This window comes from Delphinus delphis, chromosome 4 (genome assembly GCF_949987515.2).
Source record: "Delphinus delphis chromosome 4, mDelDel1.2, whole genome shotgun sequence".
Taxonomy (NCBI): Eukaryota; Metazoa; Chordata; class Mammalia; order Artiodactyla; family Delphinidae; genus Delphinus; species Delphinus delphis.
In genome coordinates, this window is record NC_082686.1 from 69209671 (window position 1) to 69233139 (window position 23469).

A 23469-nucleotide genomic window follows, 5' to 3' on the forward strand; every position below is an offset into this window, starting at 1 on the left:
CAGAGAACATTGTACGATTTTTTAAAACAAAACAACTGAGGTATAATTTTCATATCACTTTGTATGATGTTAATCCTCTTATATTTATCAACACTTGTTTTATGGCTTAGCGTATAGTTTATCTTATGCAGCTGATAGCCGTGCACTTGAAAACAATGTACATTTGTTGTTATTGAGTGGTGTATTCTGTATATGTCAGTTAAGTTGGTTGATAGCATTGTTCAAGTCTCCCATATCCTTACTGGTGATCTGTTTCCTTATAAATTATTGAGTGAGACAGATGTTAAAATCTCTGACTATACTTTTGAATTTGTCTATTTCTCCTTGTTTTGTCCTATCAGTTTTGCTTCATATAGTTTGAAACTCTCCCAGATACAAAAAATTTTAGGATTGTTGTGTGCAGTTGATGAATTGAAATGTGCCTCTTTATCTCTAGTAACAGCTTTTGCTCTGAAATCTTTGTCTGATATTAATATAGCTATGAACATTTAAAATCTTAATAGAAGTTGCTTAATTGACACGTCTAAAATCTTTATAGAAATTTCCTCTCAAAAATATCTGCGTCATTACAAAATTTCCTCTCAAAAATATATGTGTCATTACATAAGGTTTTCCCCCATTCTTGTCCACATCTTTTGAAAATTTAATATGAACCTTTCTCTAAACATGTTATGTTTCTTCTGAATTTGGGATAAGCTAATGCTCTTGCCAGGCCTCCGGTTCTCTATCTGCACAGTGGTGCCAGTTAATAGCAGCTCTGCCATCATGTGCATGTGTGGGAGTGCAGGCCAGGGTTTCGGCTCAGGGTAAAGGGGAAGGCAAAATTTAGAAAAGACAAATGAGAAGTACTTTCATTGTCAGGGAAGGTGGTAAGAAAGGGAGCATCTGGCTACTTTAAGTCAGTTCAGGCTATTAGGACCAGATGAATTAGATCTCATGGCAATGAACTTGTGATGTCAGAGTCTCTTAATTTTTAAGAAACAGGGCCTGATACATGTAGCCAAGATTGGGGACAGGCAACTGTACTTATTTTTTTCAATGGGTGAAAAAAAAAATTGTGACATTCAGTAAAGAAAGGAAGAAGTACAGGGAACCAGAAAGCGTTCACTAAAAACATATTTAATTAATCCTGTTTGCTGTTAGAGTCAGCCGGTTAATAGATCTGGAAAGGTTCCAGGTGCTTTGACCTGGAGAGAGATGGAACCAAGTAGGTGGTCAGCGAAGATAGATCCAGAAGATTCTGGCTGTTGGGTAGCAGGCCATCAGTTTTACACTAGGACCTGGTTTTTCTGTGAGGCGTGTTTTAACACACTAGGTCAGGCCACAGCCTCTCCATCTGGCTGCATGAGGCAGCAGCAACAGCCCCCAACACACCACATTAAGTACTCAGGTTTAAAGAGCCTCTGTTTTGTAAGCTTCGCAGTCACTAGGACTATAAACAGAATACTGGCTAATTATTGTTTAATTATTGCTTAAAAAACCAATTGGCACAATGCAATCACTGCATTAATTACCCCATACAGCATCTGCTTTCTTTTTTGAGGTCTTCCCCATTCCTCCCCAGCCCCACTCCCCACTTTAATTGAAATTCAGCTTGCTGTAACACCTCCTTTCTCCTGGCCAACTGGATCTCTCCATTCACAAGAGGGAGAAGAACAAAACAGAGAAGGCCCGGGGGATTAGGGAGTTTTGACAGCTGTCCAAGAGGAGCGCTGAGATACGGGCCAAGTACCGAGGCAGGACAGAGACAAATGAGAGACAAGAGAGTCACAGAGGGAAAGATAGGGACACATCGCAATAGGAATGAACTGGACAAAGAGTCACAGCGACGGCAGAGATGTTTAAAGGGGCGTTGAAAAGGGGAAAAAGGAAGAGAAAAGCTAAAAAAGAAAGGAACTAAGGAGAGTTGGTGAGGAAAATGCGAAAGGCTCAGGAGGTGAAGGAGACTGGAGAGAGCCTGTCTGGAAGGAGAGGGGAAAAGTCCAGCCTCTAGGGACGGATCGGCCCAGCTTGGGGGACACGCAGCTTGGGAGGGCGGGCCCTCTCACACCTGGGAACGGGGTGGGGTGGAGGAGGCGGCCGCCGGGCCCGGAGCCCGGACCGCGCGAGGGGCGAGGCTGAGCGCGCAGGGCTGGGGCACCAGAGCCCCCACGGCGAGCCCGGCTTGCGCCCGGTGGCCGGGGACTCGCCCGGCGGCCCCGCCGCCTCCCCGGCCGCCTCCTTCGCCGGCGCTTTTCCTGCGGGGCTCAGGAAGCCGGCCTAGCACAGCAGCGAACAATAGCTCGGGGCCCGGGCTTGGCTCCGGGAGAGGCCGGCGCGGGAAGGCGGGGGAGGGAGGCGTCCGCGCCGCCGGGGGGCCGCGGCGAGACCCCGGCCCGGGCCGGAGCTTTAGTTGAGCTCGTCGCTGCCCGGGTCATTGTTGGCTAGGACTGAGGAGCGGGAGCCGGGGGAGGAGTTGCGAGGCGGCGGCGGCGGCGGCGGCGGCGGCGGCGGCGGAGGGAGCCAGAGGGGGAGCCAGAGAGCGAGCGAGGGAGGGAAGCTGAGAGCGAGCGGGCGGTCGAGCGAGGGAGGGAGGAGGTAGAGAGACAGGGAGGGTGGGAGGGAGGAGGAAAAATAAAGAGGAGAGACTAGCAGGGCTGAACAATAGAGACAGGCAGACGGGCGAGGAGGAGAGCCAGCTGCCGCCGCTGAGGGAGAGCGGGCGCCCAGGCAGCTCGTACCCCGGCCCCGGCCAGACCGCAGGCGGCCAGCGCCCCCGGGGAAGGGGGACCATGGGGGAGCCGGCAGCAGGCGCCCCCAGCCCGCCGCGCGCCTCTGCCTGAGGGAGCTTCGGCGTCCTCTGCCCTAGCCCTGCCACCCCGGCCGGCCGCCCGCCCTTGAAGCCCGGTGTCCTCCGGGTCTGCGGCCGCGGCCGGTGCGCCCCGCGCCCTCCGCCCACAGGGCGCCGAGCAGCCCTCGGCCCCAGGCTTCGCCGGCCCCCGGCTGCCCGCGGACGCCCTCCCCCAGTCATGAACCCCCCGGAGGGGGCAGCGGAGGAAGGAGGAGCCGCCGACTCGGACGTGGACGCCTTTTTCCGGACAGGTAAGCTGGGCAGGGCGCGGGGGGTTGGGGAGGAGGCTGCTGCCCTGGATGCGGCGTCTTGGACAAGTTTGGGAAAGGAGGGCTGTTGCTGGGGTGTGCGTGTTGGGGGGCAGTCCCCTTCGTCGCCGGGGCTGGAGTGGCCGAGATTCTTGTTGTTATGGCAATGCGGGTTGCATTTTGGGGAGGGGTGGGGGCTGGGAGCTCGGCGCCCCTCGGCGTTCACCCCACTTGCGGGAGTCTGTGTTGGGGAGGCGAGAGGCGGTCCCCTCGGGCCGCCTTCTCCCGGAGCGCGGGGATGGGGCGATGTTGGATCACTTTGCAGTGCGCCGCTCCGGCTACCGGCGTCCCCCGCCCCTCCCTCGGCTGCCCCCTCCCCCCAGCGCCTGTCAGCCCGGCTCCCGCCGCCCTGGGCCGGCACCCCTTCTCCGGCCGGCGGCCCCCGGCCCCGATGTGCAAAGAGGGACAGTGGGGACCGGGAGTCGCGCAGGCTGCAGACTGACAGTCGGGAGCGGGGCAGACCGAGGACTGTAGTGCCTGGTGCGTGTGGGAAGCCAGAGTCTCAGACTTGAGAGGCAGACCCGGCAGGGAGGGCGGTGGGCGCCTGGGACCTCCTCCTTGTCCTCCTCTTCTCCAGTTCTGGGAACGGATGAGCTTTTCATAAGAATCACTCGTTCCTGGAAGTGTGAGTTAGCGTCCCCCTCATACACACCCACTGAATCTTTGCTTGCCTGTGGTATGTAGAGCACCGCCCCCGACCCCAGATCTGCCTTAACGGCTATTTTCGGCCCCTGCCACTTCCCAGCCCCCAGGTCTATAGCTCCTCATGTTCCTTGGCTACACAGCCCCTTTCCCAGAGCAGAACCGACCACCCTCATCTGCCACCACCTGTGGCCCTGTTTCTCTGATGACCAGGGTTTCTCCATCTCCTCTTTACTTGTGGCTTCCACCAACTCGGTAGGTAGAGCTCCCCATCTTCCATGTCTGGAACCATGTGGTCTGGAATCTTTTTCCCGAAGAGTCCAGTAAGTTATGGGGACCCTGGGCATCTCCCCTCTTTCTGTAAATTGGATTGGAGGACGTGAACTGATGGGGTCAAAGAGCAGGTCGGCTTTGAAGATTCCCTGCGCACCCATCTGTTTCCTAACCTCATTGCCTTGCCCTGGAGGTCATCTGAGGGAAGGGGTGGGGTGCTTTGTTGGGGAGACTTGTGGCTTTGGAAGTCAAGACTTGGTCAGCCCATATGTTCATTTTCTAGTTGGTCTGAAGAGGAAAGAGCTGGAGGATAGGAGCTGATAGGAGCTGACCTGGAGAAAGCAGAGCGAGCCCCTGTTATCCTATCCTGCTTCTCAGGGCTCAGCCTTGCCTCCCTCCTTCCTTTTCCCCAGATGTGGATTCTAATATACACCTTCCCCATCCCCCCCTTTCTCTCTCTGTCTCACATACTCTCTCTCTCACATACTCTCTCTCTCACATTCTCTCTCTCTCTCTCTCTCTCTCTCACACACACACACACACACACACACACACTCACTCACTCACTCACTCACTCACACAGCCCAGGAACCAAAGCAGGAATTCTAAAGAGGTGCCTGACCTGATAACCTTAGTTTATTATCTAGGGGAGAGGTTCTGGGGGCTAAGTGATACCTGGAAACATGCACTAGGACGTCTTCATCGACACCCCTACCATCCACCCTTTGCCTCCCATCTGGCACAAAACTCTGCCTTTTCTTAGCTCTGGGGAAAACTCTTGGAGTGTAAGCTTTCCCACCTTCCCTTTCTGGACCCATTTTTATCTTTTGGCATCCACTCCTCCTTCGCCTTTTCTACCATCCAAACACTAGATCCTGTCTATTCTCTGTCCCAGGCCCTTGGAGCAGATCTCAGTTTCTGGAGGCTTGCTAATTTCTGACAAATGAATTCACACAGTGTTAATGGTGTTAATGGCCTATAATGGCCCAATGTGTTACTTTTCCCAGGGCCTTTAAAAACACAACATGGGGCTTACATTGTCTAGCCCTGGCTCAAATCACAGAGTAAATAGCAGACTGGGTCCCTCTCCTATGGAATCCTGTTGGGGATATTCTTTCTCCTCAGGCAGCCTTGTTGAGGGGGGCCCAGGTCTGATGTGCACTTTGAATCAGAGAAGGGTGAAATCTTCAGCGCATAAGGCTGGAAATGACTGACGACCTGTAACAAGTTGTACGAGGGGGTGCAGACTGTTTGTGGTAGGGTCTAGGACCACCACCCACCCTGAGTGGTCCTCTGTGCTCTGCTTCTTGATCTTACCCCCTTCCAGTCTCTAGCCTGGGCTTTTGCTGGGGCTTCTTACACCTGGAAAAGGCCATATTTCTTAATCGTCTCCCTTCTGAGTCCCCATCTTTATGGAACATAGCACTACACCTGGTAGGCTGGACAGATGATAAATTTATTTAGTTGAACAGTTGAAAAAGCTCCAAACACATTTTCAAAGTCCCGAGTGCCAGGGTTACCCCCTACTTTCTGATGGAAGATTTTGCATACACAGAGACCACACTGGCAATTGCTTTGTCAAAACCCTGGCATACTGTGCCTCTAATTAGGCATGTTTCCAATTATTCTGTCATGTTGGTTCTTTACTTGTCCTCTTCTGATTATTTTGGTATTTCAGTTCTTGTGACATTCCCCAAATCCTACATCCATACATGTACACGGACAGAAAGCAACACCCATGCACACCCCCTGTCCCCACCATTATTCTTATAGATTGGTGTATTCTGTGTTGTCTTTCTGGGAATTCTCTGATCCACGCCTGGGAAAGTGTGTCACAATAATTTTATTGATCATGGTTATGAGGCAGAGGAGGGGAAATATGGGAACTCAGAACTGGGAATAGAAATCAGTTGGAATAGAAAACCAGCAAGGTCTTTTCAGCTTCTACTAGGACCCTTCTGCTGTCCAGGGTGCTATGGGATACAAAGAAATATTCAAATTGGTTTCTACCCTCCAAGAGCTTTTAAAAGAAGATTGACAATTACTGCTCAATTAGAGATTAATTACTTGCTGAACATTATGGTGCTATAAGATAAAAAGTTGGCAGAACTACAGAGGAGTGGAACTGAGGGTAGCCCTTGAAGGGGAGATGGAGGGTGGGAAGAGAATCATGGGCAAAAGCTCAGGGAGGTTGAGGCATTGACACTGAGGATCCTGGGAAGACTGAGTAGAAGGTGTAGGGTAAGGAGGAATGGGAAACAGAGTTGGGTAAGTAGGGCAAGGCCAGATAGGCAGAATCTTGGGAGCCCAAGAGAGGAGATTGGATTTGATTCAGGACTGATAGGGAGTCACTTTAGTTCCTGAGCAAGGGCATGTCCTGAAGAAAGTGGTATTTGGAAAGGTTAATCTGGGGGTCATATGATAGATGAAGTGGAAAGAGAGAGAAAGGATCCAAATGCAAAAGTGATCTGGAACTGAGGGAGAGGGGCTTGGTCTGGGTTGATGACAGAAAGGACGGGGACTCAGGGACCCCTCTGAGAGACATTGTCAAAGGCAGAAATGTGGGTATTTGTTGACAAACTAGTTGTAGGGGGGAAAGAAAATTAAGCCCTCGAGAATAATGGGAGTAGCTGGGTTTAAAGCATAGAGGACTAACAGTATCCTGACTGAAGCACTCTGATTGAGGACAGGAGCTGCATTTGCAGGGCAGATAATGCTGTTAGCTTTGGATGTGGAAAATTAGAGGCGATTGAGGAGCATCCAGGTGGAGCTGGTTTGTGGGAGATACGGGACTTCAGACAGGAGCACAGGTGGGAGGTTAGGGCTGCCATTGTGGCCTTGGAAGCCTCCTGAATCAAGGCTCGCTGCAGCTGAAGCTTTGTGAATGCATCAGCCCTCAGAGGGAGGGGGTGGAGGGAAGAGGAGAGGGCTAAAGTTAGAATTTGGGGGAGAAACCCTTGTTTAGGAAGTGGCAGCAAAGGAGACTTGATCCTGGAGACCCCAGGGAGTCAGCATGGGTTCTGATGTGATGACAGGCTGCAGACAGGTTGAATAAGAGGAGTGCCGGTCAAGTGTCTCTGGATGTAATAAAAAGAAAGCCACTATGAGCTCTTGGGAGCACAGTATTAGAAGAGGCATGCAGAGCAGGGATTTGGGCTGGTGGGTAGGAATCAATTACTTGCAGAATTTACCAGTGAAAGGAAAAAGAGTTTGGGTGCTAGTCAGATGGCATGTTAGCACCAAGAAAAGCGGTTTTCATTTTTTGGTCGGAGAGTCAGAACAGGTTTGTTTGTGGAAGGGAGAGAGATTGTGGGCAGGAAGAACTGAAGATGCTTGGTTGATTTTTGAGTTAGATACCTGAAGAGGTGAGACAAGAGGAGGTTCCCTAGCGAAAATCTTGACTTTGGTGAGCAGAGGAGAAACCTCCTTCTATAAGACTCAAAGGAAGAAAGTTCAGAGGATAAATTTAATGAGATTGATGTGGAAATATCTTTTTTCTGTTGAGCTTTGGTCTTGTGAGTCCAGACATTTTTAACTGGACTGTTTGCTGTTACTTGGACTTTGGTCAGCCTCAAACTCAGCTCTGTCTTTCCAAGTCCCTAAACTAGCTTCCCCTCTTGTCTTCCTTAATCCTATAAGTGGCACCTTCCCTTTCCTAGTCATGATATTTAGCACCTTGATATTGTCTCTGAGGAATCTCAATCTTCTAACAAACTCTGTTATCTTTCATAGTGAGCCCATGCTGTTCATCCTCAGGGCCTCTGCCCTAGGCCAGGAGACCCATTATGGTGCTCATGGACTCACTAGCCCTTTATCCTTGGCCCTTGGACTCTGCTCTCTCACCCCCACTCCAATTGGCATCTGCAGGCAGATAGCACTTCCTAAAGGAGATTGAACTACTTCCGTCACACCTGGTTTATGAACCTACAGTGACTTTCTAGTGCCTTCAGGGTCAAGTCTGTCCTTCACACCTCAGAGCCAGCCTGCTCTTCTCACGTCCAAGGGCACTTTGGCTCATGTTCCCTTTGAATCATCCACCCCTTCACCCCTACTCTACAAATGCAACTTATTCGTCAAGACTTTAACACCACATTCTTCTGGAAGCTTTCATAGCTCACAAGACCAACTCTCTCCTCTGAATTCCATAAACACTCAGTTGTCTATACTTATTGTCTCACTTCATCAGAGGTATTGTATTGTTTTTATCCTTTTCATACAATGAAGTGATTTGTTCTTTAAAAGATCTTTTAAAAAGCTTGTGATTCACCAAGACCAAACCAAAACAAACTGTCTCCCCCCTGTGCAGATAAAGCAAACACAGAAAAATATGAGCAGTTGCTGAATTTAGGTGGTGATATATTGGTATTCAGTGTACAACTCCTTAGACTTTTCTCAGATAAAAACCCCATCCCACCTAGACAGAGAACTGGTCATCGTCAGGTCCAGATCTGACTTGGAATAACAACCTATGTTGGTGTGCAGTTTTTTGAGTAAACATCACCCCGTCTGGGCATTGCCAGGCACCGTAAAAGGGGTAGAGTCTTTTACCTCCTGAGCTCTCTTTTGCAGCAAAGGAAAACATCTCTTTTTGACGTTGCGTTTGATGCTCCAGAATGTAAACGTGACACTTAGTTCAATATTTACCATTCCTTCTTGATTCTCCTCCACTTAAGCCCATCATGATTTGGGCTTTTGGTCACGCCATTTCCCAAGAACTTTTGATGGAGTATTGAGAGGACTTTGTTGTTCTGAAGAGGGAAGGCTATTTCTACATTAATATATTTTAGAACATATCAACAACATTTAGGTACACCTCCATAATATTTGGGGGGCTTTGCTTTATCCTTGTGCCACCAATCATCAAGAACTCAATTATTGACACATTCTGTCCAATTGTATTTGATAATCCCTTGGGGATGGAAGAGATGTTGGAATAAACTGAAGCTACAGAAAGAAATTAGGTGAGACGTGACAAAAAATATTCCTGACTGTCGGTGTCAATAAAACACTAGAACAGGTGAACTAGAGGTCCTTTTTAGACGTTGGAGAATGAACACTTTTATTTTTCCAACTTCTTTCTGGTTCTGGAACTTGGTAGTTTACTTCTGGAGATGGGCAGTATGGTATAGTCTAGTGGTTCTCAACGGGAGGCAGTTTTGTCCTCCAAGAAACATTTGGCAATGTCTGGAGACATTTTTGGGGGTTGTCAACTCAGGGAGGGGGTTGTATGGCATCAAGTGGGTAGTGGTCTAGGGTGCTGCTAAACATCTTATAATGCACAGGACAAGAATTCTTCAGCCTCCAAATGTCAGTGGTGCTGAGGCTGAGAGACCCTGGTTATAGCCAGAAGACCATGGGCTTTGGATCAGATAGGCTCAGCACTAACCAGGGGCAGAATCTTGGGTAAATGATATAGTCTATGTCATCCTCAGTCTTCTGCAAAATGGGACCAAGGATGCTTGTTTCACAGGTTGAGAGGATGAAATAGGAAAAACATGTGTAAAAAGCATCTCGTGGTTTCTGACCCACATTAGGAGCACAAGAAATACTAGCTGTTCCTGTTGTTTTTATTATTAAGCGAATGTGATGGCACAGAGGCTGAGGGAATCTCCAGAAGGGGTACTGTGCAGGGTTTTTGACACGGGGCGGCAGGGGTGCTGGAGAGGCGTCACCTGGGTGGAATCAGAAGGCTAGGGTCTGGGCCTCAGCTCTTTTTCATTCATTAATTTAATCATTTGTTTGACAAATATTTATCGAGTTCCTAGTGCAGCCATGTACTGTGCTCTGGGAGTGTATAAAATCATTGCAAGAAAGAATATCGAGCAGGAAGGAAAATGAATAGAATTACAATACCCCCCTCAGGGAGCACTTGAGTTTAAGGGGTGGGAAAGGGAGAAAAAGCCTGTGAAAGAGGCCAAAAAGGTCAGGCAAGAGAGCAGGAGGTGAACCCTCCCCTTTGCTCTCCACTTATCTGCATGACTTGGGCAAGTGAGTAACATCTGTGTAAGATGAGGATCGTGCGCCCCACCACCCAGTTTCCTTATAGGGCTGTTGAGAGACTCAAATGAGATACCGTGTGTGAGAGGTCTTTATAAGTTGTACAATTCTGTCCAAATATGTGTAGATAGTTCCTTCCAAATCAAACATTCTATTACTCTAAGTACCACCTCTGACAAGTATTATCTTATTTAATCTGACCTTCATGGGACATTTTTCAATCCTTCTCAATTTGGTTTCCCAAAGGGACTGGATGGGGCATCCTCCTTACAACAAATCAGGGCACTCCTGTTCTCTCCTCCTCCACAAAGTATATAAATGCCAGTTCCCCAGACCCTGGCCCACATGGCCCCATGCCATCTGGAGGAGCCCAGCGAGAATGGGGTTCCTGCTTCCACTGAGCCTCAGGTGGGTGCAGTGAATCAGTCCCTTCCCGCCCCTTCTCTGTCTGCGTGCAGTTCAGACTCCTCCTGCCACGCCTTTGAGTGTGAATGACTGGCAGCAAAAGAACTAGGAAATGATTGACAGCCACAGGGCTGTTGGATCAATAGAGCTGCTTGAAATTGTGTCTGCTGAGAAGTGAGGGAACAGAAGGAATTAGCTGGGAGAACAGAGGAATTAATAAAGGGAAGTAAGAAACTGTTGGAGAATTAGCTTTGTCTCTTCCCCTTCTGTCCCATGGCATTATTAGAAGGGAGCTGGTTATTAGCTAGAAAACACAGATATGAGGGATAAACAAGGAGAGTGAAAAGTGGCAGATGAACTGTGTTCTCAAGGAAGTAGCTATACTTCTCGAGCTGAGACCTGAAGGATGGGTAGGATTTGGATGGGGAAGACAGAAGGTATTGGAACAGTGTTAGAAAAAGGCACGACCATCCATGGCATATTTGGGGGCAGTAAGTGGTCCAGTTTGTGTGACTTAGAGGATTCAGGTGGAGGATCAATGGGAGATAAAAATCAGAAGTGGGTAGGGACCAAGTTGATTGACTGCTTCATTTATTAAAGCTTTATTCGACTCCTAGATAATCAAGGGCTTTGAATGGCAGGCCAAGGAGTTTGGTCTTTCTGCAGTTAGCTTTCAGGAGCCACTAAAAGTGTCTGAATGGGGTGGTGACATGATGAGGAAGATAAATCTGGCAGTCCTGCAGAGGGTCAGTTGGAATGGGGGAGGAACTGCTAGCCAGGGTTGGATTGGGAGACCACTGTGATAGGTTAGGAGGGCCTGAACTTGAGATGGCACAGTGGAAATGGGGAGGAGGGGATGGATATGAGGGAGCTCGTGGATGTAGCGTCTACAGGACTTGGTAACTTGGATGTAGAGGTGTTAAGGAAGAGTCAGGACTCAAAGATTACTCCAGCTCTTAGAGCTGGGTGACTGGGGAGGATGGAAGTACCCTAAATGAAAATTAGGAGTTAAGGAAGAAGAGGAGCAGCTGTGGGGAGGCAGGAGGAGAGGCAGGATTTGGGAATTTACTTTGGGACGTGTTGCTTTTCAGGTGTCAGTGCAATAGCTTAGGGAGGTGTTGATTCAGTAGGCAGATAGCGGAGGGAGGCTGGAGGTTTGGAGGGAGGCCAGAGACTGAAATATAGATTTGGGAGATATCCGTAAGAAGTTGTGGCTGGAGCTATCAGAATAGATGAGATAATAAATGAAAGCATATAGAGTCTTAAGGGCAGAGGGCCAAGGACAGAGCTGTAGACTCAAGTGAAGGGCTGGAAGAGAACCAGGAGAGAGCAGGGCTTGGAAACAGTCCGGTCATCAATAGGGTCTAATGCTGCAGAGGGGTTGAGGGAGAGGGGGACTGAGCAAACCCTGTGGGTTCTGGAAACTGGGAGATCACTGGTAACCTTTGAAATAACAGTTTCACTTGTGTATGGGAGGTGGAATTCAAATTTCAAGGGAAATGGGGAGTGAGTGGGTGGGGAGGAAGTGGTGGGAGTGCATATAGATGACTCTTTGGAAAGGTTTGGCTGTGAAGGGAAGGTTAAAAATAATAAGGTAGTTAGAGATGGGTAGCAGAGTTGAGGGGAGGATTTTTTTAGGTAGGGAAGATCTGTGAATACCTACGGGTGGGGAGGAGGGAGAATGCAGGCTTGGGGAAGGGAATGAATATTTAGAAAAGAGGAGAAGTTGAAGGAAGTAGATCCTGGATGAGCCTGTAAGGGTGGATCTCAAGGTAGCTGGGGCGTGAGCCTTGGCCAGAGGGGGAGACTGGGGGAAGGCGGACTTCAGTAAAGTAGTAGGCTGGCCAGCAGCTCTGCTGAGGGCACAATGTGCTTGGTCAACAGCCCCAGCACAGAGAGCATCAGCTGGCCTGGAGACCCAGGGGCTTGTGGTCCTGTGCTTGGGGCGGATAGTTCAAGCTGAAGGCAGCTGTGAAATGGGTGAGCTGGGTTGGTGTGGCTCTAGAAGGCCCCTTGGACAGAGAAGCTAGAAAGCAAGGCTGGGAGGTCCCAAAATAGCAATCCTTTTAGAAGCGCTAGTGGCTTCCTTTGGCAGGCTGAGGTGGGATTTGCTTCAGGCTGTAGAGGGGTCTGCAGAATCACCTCCTACAGAGTGTGAGTCAGAAAGGCAAGTTGGGGGTGGGGTGGAGGGTGAGTGAGGACAGGACAGAAGGAGGAGGACTCAGACAAGAAGGTGTAGGGGCAGCCTCCTGAGGAGGGGTCATGCCTGGCCGTCGGGTACTGTCTCTGTGAGGGATGGACCTGCTCTTGAATTTTCGGTTTCCTTAATGCCTCTAGAGGTTTTAGAAGAAAGAGGAAGCAGACCAGGGGTCATGGAGGAGCCTTTGTCCCGTTTTTCTCCATGAAGAGGAACCCTTCACACCAGAGGAAAGATGCCAATGAGCACACCCGTTCCTTTGGCCCCAAAGTACTCCCTTCAGCTCTCATTTTAGGGGCAAACCCAAGAACTGTCATCAAGTGAGGCATCTTATATGGCCCTCTAGGGGATGGAAGTAGGAATCCAGGGGTTCCTGTTTCCAAAAGGTGGGCTGTGGGGGACTGGGTTTATATTTCCGAGAGCAGGAGGAGGTGGGATTTTCCTTAGATATGGCTCAGTTTCAGAATCATAGAGTCTTAGTACAGGAACTTACTAGCTGTGTGACCTTGTGCAAGGTACAGCCTCTCTGAGCTTCAGTTTCCTCATGAGTAAAATGGGTGAAAAAAAATCTTACCTATCAGGATCACTTGATTTGGTAGTTATAGATTGTGATAGTTATATTCATATTGTAAATAGTAATAGAAATGGAATTATATTACTAGTAATAGAATATGACTATATATAATATTACTAGTAAAACTATATTGTATATATTATTAGTTAGAATTTCCAAATCATGAAAATTATGCTTCAGTAGCTTGCTTCCTCCTCTCCACTCCCCTCCCCTGCGATACCCTCCCCATCTTTCCTCCCTCCCTTCCTCCTTCCCTTGCTTCCTTCCTTCTTTCCTCCCTTCCTTGTGCATAGTTAGGTAGGTAGGGATGTGATTTTTAAGCTTGCAGTTACAGTTATTCCAGGGTATGGCAGACAGGGTCTGGGAATGTGCCTACACCCCTTGCCTTTTACACTCTTACCCTGCAGCCTGGGGACAATGGGCATCTATGGGGAATGGGGGTGGGGAAACACAGTGTTCAGTTGGCAGCTGGACAGTGGGCCTAGAGGGAGACCCAGGAGACTGGCAGATGGTTAATTGGATGTGACAAAAGGGGACTGGGGGAGGGGTCTGGGGCTCCTGGGGGTTTCCTGTCTCTGACTTCTTATTCTCCTGGAAAGGAGATTGTGGGGAGAGGGAGGAGTATCTCTAGGAGCAGTTAGGGGAAAAGATTGGCAGGACTCCATGTTGGGTCTGTGGCCATGGAAGGACAGAGTACCATTGGGAGTGATGTCACAGCTTTAATTTGTAGGGTGGGTGCAAGATGTTGTCTCTTCTCTGTATCCCAGTCCACTGGCACATAACAGGCTCAAATACTTGGATATAAAGAGAATGCTTAACCAACTATTGGAACAGTATAATTTTTTAGTCATTCTTCATGGTCCTAGCCATTGAGTTTTGACAGCTAAATATCATGATTACTTTTGATGAGAACTGGACAAAGACTGATCAATTTCAGCAAACACTAGATTTAAGTGAGTGGATCTCTTCATTCATGCTTGCATTCATTCATTCAAGTGTCAAACACCAGCTGTGAACCTAATAAGTGCCAGGCACTGGGGCTACACCAGCAAGTTAGAAATCATCTTTCCCACATGGAGAATAACAGTCTGGTGGGGTTGCCTGACACACAAACAAAGGATTGCATGCTGTACATTGAGAACGTAATGAAAGATCAACAGCCTCACCTGCATGCGTGTGGCGAGGGTTCACTGAAGAGGGGATGCTTATGCTGAAATAGATGAGGAGGTGATGAAAACGAAAATAGACCACTGTTGAAGAGGTTTGGTAATAAAAGTAAGGAGACTTAATACGATGGTAATTGAAGGGGTATTTTGGGAGTACTGGTACTCTTTTGTTTCTTGATGATAGGTGAGATCTGTTTGTGCACTTTCAGTGATTTGTAGACTTATGTGCAATTTTATGCATGCAAATTATACTTCAATAAAATTTTTTTAAAGGTTATCAGGTCCAGTGAAGTTTTGTTTTTTAAAGAGAGAGAAAAATCTTTGAGTGTTTGAAAAAATCATGGGAGGAGGTAGTGGTAGACACTGAAGGTGATAGAAGGTGGTATGTGTGGGGGTGGGGTACCAGAATGGGCACCAGCTTCTTCAAAAGTCAGCAAAGGATGAGAATTCCCAGGCGAAGAGGTTATCTCTGGGATGGAGGGGTACTTCTTCCTCTGTGGCTATGGGAAAAGACCAGGTGGTTTTCAGGTCACGTGTACAGGTCAGACAGTAGAGCCCTTACTAAGCTCATTAAGAAAACTGACCTCAGTCTTCTCTGGGATTGGGAACCAAGGTCATCTGAAGGACTGAGGGGGTGCTGAGATCCTGCGAAGAGAGGAGACGGATTGGATCCATTCTCTGGAGAATGAGTGAGAATTGCATTAAAGAATGATCTGTCTAGTTGAGTTCAGAGTGGGCTAGGTGTTCAGACTTCTGCATCTTGTTCAGCCCTGGAGCCTCTGGAGTAGAGGTGAAAACAGAGGATTCTTGAGTCCTTATTTGGTGACTTGGATGAGAGGTCCAAGGTGGAGGTGAGGTGTGCACCAGACTTGTTTGGACACTAGTCTCTTACCAGAACTGTACTCAACATTGATGACTCCAAGACATTTTGGAAGCCCTGCCTTGGAAAATGGTCATGTCTGGTTTCCCCAAGTAGGCTGTACCTTTTGCTTTGGAATTGTCTGTCTTCTTCTCAACACTCAATTTGGTGCCTTGCAGATACTTGCTTGATTTGTATTTGTTGCCTTGACTTTTTTTTTTAGAGAGCTATTTATTGGTGTGTAGGTCATTGGGAGTTCTATAATTAAACATTATGTTAAGGAAATGAATCTTTTTCTTCTTTTTGTGGACAGGCAGTTGTACCTCAAACAAAAAGACCTATGAAATCAATATTTACTGTGAAATATAGCGAAAAACTCTTGTTTATTCTGGATTAATTAGAGGGGATCCCTTTTATTGCTTGTTTACAAATATTCCATAGGCACTGGAAAACTAAAGAAGCACCCTTCTTTTGCAAAAATCCGCATAGGGAAGTTCAAACATTTAAATGGACCAACTAATCAATATTGACTGAGTGTCTGCAATGTGCCCAGTATTATGCCAGATACTAAGGGGGCTGCTAAAGGTGGGTAACAAATGTTACCCATGTTGTTCCTGAAGAGTTTATGCTCTTGTTGGGTTAGGGGGAGACTAGTATAGGAAAAAATGGCTAATTGGAAGCCAATCAGAAAGGGAATTTCACTCATTCATTTAATATGTGTTTATTGTCTATAAGCTAAAAGATAATTTAAGTAAGTGGTAAACAATGTTTCATTTAGAGAGATTTGATTTTCTTATACTTCATAGAACATTTATTTAGACTTTTCCCTAAATGAAACCATTTTCCCCAATTAATACAAATGTATGTTATATCAGTATACACGTATCTTTTGAGCGACGTGAGTCATTCATAAGCCAGTACCCTTTACATGGGGTGACGTAAGAAGACAGGATTTGTTGGTTGTCTGGAGGGGTAAAGTGTCAACTTACTGTTGTAAGAAATAGTTACACCAAATGGAAGTACAGGATCTATGGTTAAAAGTGAATGCTCTTTCTGCCTCCTTTTCCCTGATGTTAAGATAAATTCAATGGACGTATGTACTTGCTACATATACAAATATGTGTTTATACAAATGCATAGCTTTCTTTCATATTTTAACAAAAAAGAGAATTATGCTATACCTGTTATTCTGCAATTTGTTTTTTTTTGTTTGTTTGTTTGTTTTTGCGGTACGCGGGCCTCTCACTGTTGTGGCCTCTCCCGTTGCGGAGCACAGGCTCTGGACGCGCAGGCTCAGTGACCATGGCTCACGAGCCCAGCCGCTCCGTGGCATGTGGGATCTTACCGGACCGGGGCACGAACCCGCGTCCCCTGCATCGGCAGGCGGACTCTCAACCACTGCGCCACCAGGGAAGCCCCTGCAATTTGTTTTTATCACTTTATAATCATGGACATTTTTCCATGTCAGTGCATATGTTCTACCTCATTTGTTTGAAGAGTTGTGTTACCTTCTGTTGTGTGGATGTGCCACATTTTATTTAACCATTCTCCTAACGATGGACATTTATAAACCAGCTTTTCTGAGGACCAGTGTTTGTTCTGGGACATTATTTGGCCCAAAGAGTAGCAAGAAGGGTCACCCATTATTTGATCGTTTTCAAAGGTGACTGTGAGACAGCCGTAAGATCAGGATGTTTCTTCTGCTTTTATCCTCAGGAGGGAGGGAGAACAGCCAGTCCTGTTCTCTGGAGGCTAATTTTCTGTGCAACGTTTACAGACGCTTTTATTAATGACATTTAAATAAATGGTAGAGGCCATTCTTGGCTTTTTTTGCTGTATGCCTTTAAGTGACTTAGGAGCCAGATTTGCAGTCACAATTAGCCAAAAAAAGCCACATGTGTTTTGTGGGTTTGAGTGAAAGTTAATTCCAATACCACAGGTATGGAAGTGCTTTAGGTTGTGTGTGCAAAAGCCATAGTCTGTGTTTGGCTAGAAGAATTCAACGATGTGATTTGGGAGACCTCGGTTTCCAATTCTGCCCACCACTAATTATCTCTGTGACTTGGCTAAGCCAGTTAAAATATCTGTTTTTTACAGATGGAACCTGTCTTTCCTCATCTGAAGAAAGAGGTAAACATACTTACCCTGCCACACATCATAGGAGTAGTATGAGATAAAGTGAGATAATAGAAGGAAAATTCTTTGGACAAATAAAATTGCTGACTCAATGAAAAGGGTTTTTGTTTGCTGCCTTTCTCTGGGGTCTCCCTGAGTTTTGAGCGTGGTTGAAAGCTGAGCTAGGGTACTCAGATGGGAGTGACAGCCGTACCGCGTTTGAGGCTGTATATTTTTTCACGTCTGGTAGGAAATTGGTAGCACTGGAGATGGAGTGAGACGTTTCATGATACGTTCCATTTGCTTTTGGAAAAGAGACGTGTGGAAGAGCGGTTCATCTAACTGCCCAGAATGGCTGTGGGTTTCTCTCTGATGGGTGACACTGCAGCTCAGTTGCACACTCTTTATCACCGAGACGTGCAAAGAAAATGTAGCTTTAAAAATTTTCTAACGTGGAGCTAATCTCCCTCCACCCCAAGTTGGCTAGTTTATAGTATGTCATGTGTTTCCCCCCCCCCCCCCCATTGGTCTTTTTGGATGTCTGTTTCTTTCCGGTGAATTTCTCGTTCACTGCGATTTTCTTCTGTTTTCCCACTTCTCTGGGTCTGGGTGTGTAGAGGTGCACCTGTGAACTTGTGGTGATAGTGGCGGGGGCAGGGGGAGAGGGGTGCTTGGAGCCGTGGCATGATGGTTGGATTCCCCTGATCTTTGCTTCATGGGGGCTGGTCTGGTCTGATCTGATCCCTGTACTGGTGTCTTGCTTTCTGGGGTATTGTGCTGATACCCAGCACTAACATTCATGTCTTGACTATTTGCCTATGGGGTCAAAGTCCCCGCACATGGCAGCCTCTTAGTCCTGACCCCAGGCCTCTGCCTAGTCAGTGGCTCTCTAAGCATCTCTGAGTACCATCATCAGGGGATGAAGAAATATATAGATCCCCAGCTTACTCAGTACCAACTATGAAAAGACAGGACCTGTACGCCTGGCTTGCCTAACTAGGTACCCACTTGGCCAGTGCTGTGTTTTCATCCCGTCACCTCCACACCGTGTGGATCAGGGTATGGGACTGAATGGCAGCCATTGACCTAGAGGCCTGCAGCCTCCTCAGGAGTGGCCTTAGGGTTCTCAGGTGCCTTCACACCTATTGCGATGTTATATTCTAAAGCTGCCCCCTTCACCCCAAACCCTGGTTGGGCCTTGAGGCGGTAGATAGGAGGAAGCTGGGACCCTGGTGTCCCATCTCCTAGACTGGGTTTTTGCCACGTTCTCCTGCTGCTTGAGGGAGAGGGCTTCTTCTCCTCCTCTTGTAGCAAGGATCTCCCTAATGTGGCGTCTTGAGTACTCTTTACCTTTGGTTTAGAATGATCTCTGTGGTCAAGTACACCCATTTTGGAGCTTGATACGTTGATTCCTACACCTCAAGAATGTGTTGAGAATTCAAGCTGCACTAAAAAAATTCCTATCCAGGATGTCAACAGCTGAACATGGACACTTTCTCTTTGCCTGCTGCTAAAACTATCCTGATCTTCCCTGAGGCAAGTAGATGCTTCTGACAGAGTAAGGGGGAGGTTAAACGTATGTAAGGACATGCAAGAGAGAAAAATACATTGTATTTTTAAACAGTGTTACCCTAGTTAAAACAATAATTTTGGGGAAAAAAAAGGTTTAGAAATGGGGCTTCTAAGACTGTCTTCACTGGGATTCTGTCTACATACGTGTATGCGTTTATGTGCACGTAAGCATGCGAGAGCGCGGCATTGTCAATTCTTCCGGCAAGCATTTGGTGAGCACTTCTTACATCCCATGCACTGTGGTCCAGAGGGGAGCATGGCGCAGTCTCCGTCTTCAAGGAGCTCCCAGCTTTAGGAGGGCGATGGGTGGTGATGGATTACTTCCAGAGCTGCACTGCTGATGCCTGCGTTTCTGTCTGGTGAATATGACTAATGTTTGAGCTAGGGGCCTCTAATGGGTCTGGGTTCCCTCTTACCTTGCTAGGATCTGCTTTCCGAGTCTCTTCAGCCTCCTAAAATGGCCAGTTCTAGTCAGTTTTGCTTTTTCCAAATAAAGCTAATTCCTTTAACATCAGCCTAGGTTTTCACAAACATGTATTCTATAGAAAGGATGTGTTAAATAAGATCAATTGAAATAGATAATAAGAAAAGAGAAAAATGAAGTCCAGCTTAGGGCTATTGCTCTGCTTCTCTTGTGGTGGAGCTGTTTATTTGCTGTTATTTTTAACCAAAATTCTCCCACTTCTTTTTTTTTTAATTAATTAATTTATTTTTGGCTGCGTGTGTCTTCGTTGCTGCACATGGGCTTTCTCTAGTTGCGGTGAACGGGGGCTGCCCTTCATTGCGGTGTGCGGGCTTCTCATTGCGGTGACTTCTCTTGTTGTGGAACATGGGCTCTAGGTGCGCGGGCTTCAGTAGTTGTGGCACGCAGGCTCAGTAGTTGTGGCGCATGGGCTTAGTTGCTCCACGGCATGTGAGATCTTCCCGGACCAGGGCTCAAACCCGTGTCCCCTGCATTGGCAGGTGGATTCTTAACCAATGCGCCACCAGGGAAGTCCTCTTCCACTTCTTTTACACAGGAAGACTTCTGTGTTTTACATACTGTTCTCACTCCAGGGCTCTGGGACTCAAGTAGCCCTAGTAGCTATGAGCAGTGTTTCTCATTTGACCAGGGAAAATGAGAACTCTGTTCCCTGTGAAGGTGGCAGAAACTGGGAGACTGGCAAAACAGGAGGGCCAGGAAAGTACAGAAAAAAACCAAAGAAGCAGGCAAGTGATGGTGCCAGCTGGTTGGGTTCAAGTGGAAAGAGTGGGGGGCTGGACGTCAGGAGCACAGTTTTCTGATTGATGAGGTTGGTAAACCCCTTTCCCTCTCTTAGACAATGAGGGAGGTGAGCTAGGTAGTCTCAAATGTATCTTCCATCTTCAACAGTCTGAGCTAACTGGACAACAGTAAAGCCAGCAGGGATAGAAACCCCGTGGTAAGTGGTCTCAGGACCTTTATGCTGTGGTTCTCTGAAGACTTTCCATCCTTCTGAGACCTTTGGTCTGAGCAGCTGTAGTCTGCTTGGTCAGACCCCTGGTGCCAGAGCTCACAGATGACCCCACAGCCTTGCTTGGTGATCAAGGGCTCTAATTCCCTTGAGGAGAATCATCCTGACAGTCAGCAGTAGCTTCAAACTATTTTGGCCCTTAGAACCTTTTGAAAGAAGGGCTAGGTTTCTGGGACTTCTGGGTCTGTGTTGAAAAGCCTACACTTCTCAGCCTGTTCCTTTGGACCCCAAGTCTGTCATTAGGGATGTGTCTAAACACCCTAGAGAATGCCCTCACCAGGGCTCCATCAGAGCTGCTCTACCACTTCTCTCGAGGCATGAGGACTGATTAAATGATCTTCCTGCCAGCTCATGTTCTTGAACTTTTCTTCCTTTGAGTCGCCTAGAGAAGACGGTGAAAGCAATCCCAAATCTTCATTTCCTAGGGCATGTGCAAACCCAGCCCAACCGCATCATCTCAAGAGGGGGCACTGGGTAGTTGAACTGCTGTCTTGGCTTTCTTCTACATTTCCTTCCACCCAGAGCTCCATCTCCTTTCCCTCACATTCTTTAGACCTTCAGAGAACTCATATTTTGATAGAGGGAAACAAATTAGTTTTTTTTAAAGTACATCGAAACATTCCAAGTATCTAATATGACTACACTAGCAGGATCCAGGGACACAAACAGGGGAGTGGTGAAGCCTATTTTGGCAGATGTGGTGGCGGTCATAGAGTAGGAGATGCTTGAATGGCATTTGGAAGATGCGCTCCTTATCCAGAGTGACAGGGTCGGGAGGAAATTCCTGGCAAAGGGAGAAGGGTGGTCAAAGGCAGAGGGCTGTGTGAGATTATGGGGGATTAGAGGTTGTGGGTGCTTTCACCAAGCCTGGCACCACAGGGATCACATTGGAATCATAGGAATATTTCACAGGCTCCTCTAGCTTTCTACTTTAAAGGGGTTTAGCACTGCCCTATTCTTCAACCTCTTAAAACATTTTGAATACAAAACATAAACAGAGTGATGGAAGCCTAGACAATTATATACCCAGACGTCTTTTTCCATGAAGATGGTGAGTGTGCCTGCCTGTGTGCATATATGTGCAATGTGCCTGTGTGTGGTGTTGCTCATGCTTTGGATACAAATGTGTGTGCTTCTTCCATCATACTGGGTTCTTGACACAGTATCATTTTTCAGCATTAAAATTCCCGTCACCTCCCAGAAGTGCTCCTTTCAGGATCCATTTCTGCTTGGCTCGGTGTGCACAAACATTCCAGTGGGATTGATTGCTTGTGTCAAATTAATTCGTTTTCCTTCCCAGGGAGAGTGTCTGACATGTGCAAAATGGGGAAATCCCTAGGCCTCTAGCCAAGTGTAAGCTCAGATAGACGAGTAAAGTCAGGTTTGGGTCAAGAATTGGTCTAGGGAACCCACAGAGCCTGCACCTGGATACTTAAGCTACCCTTCCCAGCATGTTTTGTGACTGTTCCGAGGCAACAGGAAGACTTGGGACTGGGTAGAGATGGCTTCAGGTGAGAGGCTTGGGTCTTTTCAGCATTAGCTGTGGTACCATTTCCTCTTCTATGCCCCATCTTCCTATTACTGCTTTATTTAAAAGGTTGCAGAAGCCTCTGGAAACAAATGGAGAACATGCTATCATTCTCCGCCCACCTGTGTTGATGCATCAGAGAGCTCTGGGATGGTTCTCTTTTCCGCCTCAGCCCTGATGCTTCCCTGCAGGCTTTGGTGGATCCTCATAATGTACCTCTTAGGCCTTTCGTAACAGGTAGCCCCTAGATTCATGGTGCCCAGACAGCCAGCCTTACCACATTGTGCCTGAGTCCAGACACCAGACCAGGGACCTTCAGACTGTCTTTCCCACAGTTGGAACCATTGACTTACTGACCTGTGAACAGCAGGGTGGTCTAGACTGTACTGTCCACCGATGAACTAATTAGTGTCTTGGCAGTAGGAGCTTTGTGAGTGTGTGATAAAGTCCCCCTAAGAATGGTTGTGTATTCTCCTATAACCTGAAATTCTGGATGTCCTGATTAGCACTTAGTAACTTTAAGATAAACTTTGTGGGCTATGATTATCAGTAGGTCCAGCCAAAGTTTCTCTAGGAGTTTATTGTCTGTAGTCTAGTTGAACGTAGCTCTTTAATTAGCGGGATTATGGCAAATATCTTAGCTCATTTAGTTAACCATTAACCTCAGGACCTCTGGAACTTTAAAAAGAAGCCTGGTGAATTCCTCAGGCCAAAGAGTAAAAGTGCTAGATTTCCATATTATCTGGCATTACAATTACTTTTTGGGGAGGGAGGTGGGGTTTGAATTCTATTCGCCAAAAACTTTTACATAAATTGATAACAAATGATTTTTAGCATTTCCCAACAGACGCCATAGTGCATCACTTCTAACAGAGGCACACTTCAGGCTTGGTTATACAACTTAGTGCTCTGTAACTCTCATAGAATCTGATTGCAATGTCTGGTTTTTGAGCTGGGACAACTGGGCTGCTGGAGGAGTGCAGGGCTCACAGAAGTCTGCTGACAGCCGGAATGCTTCCTCTGCCCTGCTCCTGATGCCACCCAGTGTGTCTCTTGAATCCAAGAGGACATCACCTAATGTCTTCTCTCTGGTCTGGCCTATTTGCTAAGCTCTTACAGCCATTCAGTTGTTCTACCGAGTTTGTTTAGAAGATTTATTTGATTTGTTATGCATAGAGGTGATTCTCTGACTGAGACTTTTTTCAGACCACCCTAATTATTCCATCTAGCACCACAGTTGGTATTGAATAAGCATGTTTGTGATTTCCCCTTAGGTTTTAGTTTTCCTCATGACAGAGACCAAGGCAGATCCCCTAGGTCCTCCGTGAGAGACCCGTGGCCAAGTGTGCGATCATGTGCTACCTTAGGTTTCCCAGGCCCTAGGGCCATAGAGCTCTAGATCTGGCAGGATCTGAGGGCAGGGGTGGCATCATCAAATCCAACTCTAAATCTCTTTAGAGTAGAGCAGAAGGCCAGTCCTTTTAGGGCTCTGTCAAGCACGCTGGTGGGT

The 23469-nt window shown here is 47.4% G+C and overlaps 1 protein-coding gene across 2 annotated transcripts in view; it reads left to right on the forward strand.

The window, feature by feature from the left end:
* The first annotated feature begins 2682 nt into the window (after window positions 1-2682).
* LOC132424755 (kalirin-like) overlaps window positions 2683-23469 on the forward strand; it is a 458669-nt gene continuing 437882 nt past the window's right edge. For both annotated transcript variants that reach the window (XM_060010783.1, XM_060010784.1), the window contains exon 1: window positions 2683-3081. In XM_060010783.1, coding sequence (XP_059866766.1) covers window positions 3009-3081 — 73 coding nt within the window. In that variant the 5' untranslated portion in view covers window positions 2683-3008. The remainder of the gene's footprint in view (window positions 3082-23469) is intronic.